This window comes from Mesitornis unicolor, unplaced genomic scaffold (assembly GCF_000695765.1).
Source record: "Mesitornis unicolor isolate BGI_N332 unplaced genomic scaffold, ASM69576v1 scaffold51243, whole genome shotgun sequence".
In the NCBI taxonomy this organism is placed as follows: Eukaryota; Metazoa; Chordata; class Aves; order Mesitornithiformes; family Mesitornithidae; genus Mesitornis; species Mesitornis unicolor.
In genome coordinates this window covers 1,329-6,049 of record NW_010177667.1, presented here as the reverse complement: position 1 = coordinate 6,049, position 4,721 = coordinate 1,329, and the positions used below count along the sequence as shown (strand labels likewise).

General features: G+C 39.5%; 1 protein-coding gene across 1 annotated transcript in view; it reads left to right on the top strand.

Moving 5' to 3' along the window:
- Window positions 1–1,303: 1,303 nt before the first annotated feature.
- The window catches only part of TMEM165 (transmembrane protein 165), a gene marked incomplete at both ends in the record, with an annotated part of 3,952 nt that continues 534 nt past the window's right edge, over window positions 1,304–4,721 (top strand). Inside the window, 2 exons of the mRNA XM_010182163.1 lie at window positions 1,304–1,529; window positions 4,021–4,196. Of these exons, the coding sequence (XP_010180465.1) occupies window positions 1,304–1,529; window positions 4,021–4,196 (402 nt within the window). The remainder of the gene's footprint in view (window positions 1,530–4,020; window positions 4,197–4,721) is intronic.

The following is a 4,721-nucleotide window of genomic DNA, read 5'->3' as shown; positions in this document are numbered from 1 at the left end:
GGCCTTCAGGGCGCCTCGCCTTTCAGAGGCCATCAGACCCCTAAATTCTCCTCTTTTCGCAGAAAAACGGAAAGCTTTTGGCCCTTTTTTTGCGAAAAGAGGGGAGTTTGGGGGTCCGACATGAAAAATGGACTAATGTTTTTTTTTCATCAGGCATATATGTCCCGCTTGCTTGCATGTTGAGGGGCGAACCGACCTCTCCAGGTCTTCCTCACAGAAGCAGATGAAAGCAGGCTTTGTTGGGACTCAAAACCTGCCAGTTTTTGCTCGCCATTTAAGATTAATTTATTTACGTTAAAACTTTTAAAATTATGTTCTGGGTTAGGGGGTTGTAGTGCCGGGTCATCATACAGAAAGATGACAAAACTATTAACATATGGCTTGATGTAGCATGTAGAGCATGCCGAGTTTTAAGTATCAAACCCAAAAATTTGTAGTGCTGCTAAAGGTGAAGGAACTCAGGAAAGTCGCTACGTATCATGTAGAGCATGGAAACTTTTTAAGTATCAAACCCAGAAGCTTACAGCAGAATGCTGGGAAGTCACTGCGTTAAAGCAAGTTGCAATCTGTCTCTGCTGGTGGGTGTGCTGGAACAAGCTTGCTCGGCCATCGCTGCTCAGGCATGTGAACATAGACTGCCTTGGTTTGGGTCTTGCCTTTTTGACTGTAGATGCTTCAGACTCAGTAAAAGTAAACGCTTTGAGTAAGAGTATCCTGGTCTGGTCTGACTACTAAGAAAGTCTTAAAGCTAGTTTTAGAGCATGTACAAACTTAGAGCATGTACAAAAAAGGCTGATGAATACTTGCAGGGGAAGAGAGTGATTCTGACAATTTTTTAAAGGACTTCATATTTCTCTGAAGCTATGCTGCTTGCCCAATTTTAGTGTGAAGAGTTTAATTCTTAGTATTTATCTCAGTTTTGGCATGTTTGGTAAAGGTCATAAAGTAAATAGCCAGGGATGGTAAAACCAGTAGCATTAGAGCTGAGCTAAAGCACCTTTCCCCATGTTTTGTTGTAGTGGTGGTCCTTATGTTCTGGTAATAGTGTGCGTGATGAGGTACTGCTTTAATAATCATTGCACGATCTGATCTTACGAAGTGCCTAACTAGAAATTTGAGGTAGGTGGCAGCCAGTAACTGGTTAATGATCAGTAATGCTGTGTGAGAGGTATATACTTAAAATGTCACACTACACAGTATGACATGACAGGAGAAATACAAAACTTAGTACTTCTGTGATCTGAGTATTCAAATCTAATTAACCAGTGGGATTTTTGTTGTTGTTTTTCCTTCCCTCTTACAGAAGGGGTCATCACCGGTTGCTCCAGTTCACATTGTCAGTGATGAGTCAGCTGACAAGACAAATTTGGGCTTTATTCATGCATTTGTGGCTGCTATATCAGTCATCATCGTATCAGAACTGGGGGACAAGACCTTCTTCATCGCAGCCATCATGGCAATGCGGTACAACCGCTTGACTGTGCTGGCTGGTGCTATGCTTGCCTTGGGACTGATGACATGTTTATCAGGTCAGCTCACTCTTTTTCCTTCATTTCTTGAAATGTGCTAGGTATGTACTTATCAATGAATCTTAACTGAAGTTAAAATGAAAGTAGTAGCTATATGCAGGTTTCTGTTTTGGAGAGAGTGTGAAGGTTTTTCTGGGGACGATGACTCAGATTGAATATTTAGGCTCTTACCAGTAATGAGGTGTTTGTGGTCTCTAGACCTCAGGAAGAGGAATGGGATTGGGAGCCCAAGGTCTCGCTTTGATTTTTTGGCCACTAGTTTCCTTTTTATTTTTAGCTCCTGCTAAATTAGTGTGCCTAAACGGAATGTGGAAGTGATTTCTCTTTTTCCTCCTAAGGCAAAAGATTCTTAATACGATGACAAATTTCCCTGGTCTGACTGCTATCCCTGTATGTGTAGCTGTTGGGATTTGTGCTGGGAGCTGTGTAAGTGGAAGATGACGTTCGGCCGTGATCCCTTGGGAGAGGTGGCACTCGCAGAGCCAAGAGCTGGGAGGAAGTGAGGTGTCAGGTGGCACTCGAGGAACCTGTCACTGTGGGTGCTTACGTAGCTGTGATGGAAAACGGAGCAGCCTTCAGGTGTATTGGATGTGGCATAAATTTTGTTGTACATGTGCTCATTTCTAACCATGCACAGCTCAGAAATAATTGAATAGTGTTCATTGGCTTGTGTATACTGGAGGCAGGCAATTAACTGGCTTCAGGCTTCTTGGGGAGTGTTTCTGTGAATGGTTTTTGTATGTGTAGCTACTGCTATATACATAGCTGCAATTATTATTGCAGTCTTGGAGCAGTTTCCATTTGCACTGTATGTAATGATAGCACTGTTAAGAGTTTCTTCTCTTACTCATTTAATATACCAGTCTTTGACACTTCTTCCCCTTCTGTACTGCTTGCTTCATTTATTATTTCATACCACAGGTGATGCACTATTCTGTAAATCTTGCAATCTCTTGCTCTCCCACTTTCTGTACTAAGTTTTTGTTCAAATATTTCTTGATACTTTTTCATAAAAGCTTTTGTTTCTGCTTTATCCCCCAGTTTAGAGGTTCCCAACTACTGTTTTTTCCTTCTCCCCTCTCTCCACTGCCCTTGTTTTATACAAGCTGTGTCTGGAAATCTCTGGGGTTTTCGCCCACCTTAATTTCATGAAAATGCTCTTTAACTCACTGGCTCCAGGTAATCACTACTTGCTGTGCTTAGAGACAGTTCCACCCTTATACAAAATAAGCTGCCTTAATAATTCTGATTATTTTATTATTTTTATACTTGTATATGCAAGTAATGCTAAAAAATATAATTTTGTATTGTTCCTTGTGTTGCTTTAGTATTTTCAGTCTTTAAAAAGAAGTTTAGTTCAACTCCTTTTTGATTTAGCTGTGCAGCTAATACTATTATTCATATATGCATGTACTGTATTTTCTAATAGTGCAGCTTGATTAATTTTGGTCTTGTAGTTTTACTTTTTGTAGTGGCAGTGCAGGTTAGTTTCCCAATTATATAGTAAATTCTGAGTGTACTTTTCAATTAAGAAAGTGTGTGCAAGAAAACACACATGGTAATATGCTTCCTTTTAGCTAATTACATGTGGAATAAAACAACAGAGACAGTTATGAGTACATGGTCCAAGCAGCCTTGAATGTTAGGTGTGCAGTTTTAATTTCCTCTCATATAGGGCTTTTATGTTGAATATGCTGACTAGTTTTACTTTGTGAAGAAGCAAGCACTTATTCCTTGATATTAGTTCTCAAAGGAGAAATATGGTTTGGCTTAATTTGATCGCCTTTCATACCCTTAAAAGTAGATGCCTTGTGTAGGTAGCTTTTTGAGTGGGTTCAGTGCTTTTAAATTAAAGGAAGATCAAAGTTGGTCACATTGTGTGTTTGTGGGGGCTGTGGGAGAGAAGGGGATAGTAATGTGCATGTATTTGCTCTTGGCAAAATAAAAGAGATTTGGGTTCACACGGCTGAATGATTTGTGGGTATGTCTGGTAGTTTTAACTTGTAGAAAATCTTATTCCAACTTTATCTGATAAATGAATTTATTGGAAAGAAGTGCTGTCCAACATGTAGCCATATGTAAAAATGGAATGAACTGGTACGCACAGTGACTAATCTAACATGATTGCCAATGATTTCTTCATGGCATTCTTGGAGAAAGACAGGACTTGCGTAGTCCTTGGTAGGAAGGATAATGTTGCTTGAACTGGCTCTTGGGAATAGTAGCACATCAACTTTGCCTGGTGTGCCTTGTCTGCATGTTCCTGGACTTCAGTCTGCTATGACCAGTAATGGTTGGAGTTTCTAGCGTATGGTTATCTGGGAAAAAAAACACCACAAAAACCTATATAAACCTAACAAGAGACATGATATTTATTTATTGGTGGATATTTGAATTGCAGACTTTGCTAGTGAGCGTATCTTAGATATGGGAAAAACAATTATGATCCTCATGCTTATTTTTTTAAATGATGCATTTGTTTTCTTTTCAGTTTTGTTTGGCTATGCCACCACAGTTATTCCTCGTGTCTACACATACTATGTGTCAACAGCACTGTTTGCAATTTTTGGCATCCGAATGCTTCGGGAAGGCTTGAAGATGAGTCCAGATGAGGGTCAGGAAGAGCTGGAGGAAGTTCAAGCAGAAATTAAAAAAAAAGATGAGGAAGTAAGTAATAAACTTTCTGTGAGTTATGGCTGATGAAGTAGTTGCAGTGGTGAAGCTGCAGAAGGGCACCACCGTGTTCAGTTGTCTTTGTTTGATAATGTGACACAGAAAAGATGTGGTAAATGGGACAGAAGTGGCCCCTGGAGGCTGTTTCAACAGGTGAGTCCAGTTCTGTGGGAAGCCTCAGAAAAAAAGGGACTGTCTCTATAGTCTTTCTTTTTTCTTTTCTTTTTAATGCATTACTAGCAGAGAAGACATAACAGTTTTCTCTTGCCTTTACTTTTTGTTTCTTTTAATGGTCAGGCAGAATAGTGCTGAGGTTTGCAGTGGCGCAGCAAAGTTTATTGTTATAATAACTTTCTAAATATACTGGTCCACTTCTAAGGACTAGTATGGAGTATTGAACTTATTTCTTTTAAGATTTTTTTAAATTAATTTTACCAAATCTTAATTTGAGAGCCACCACTTGGGAAGAAGGGTATCCCTGCTTTAAAAATAGGAGGAAATCTGTGATTAGAAACCAAT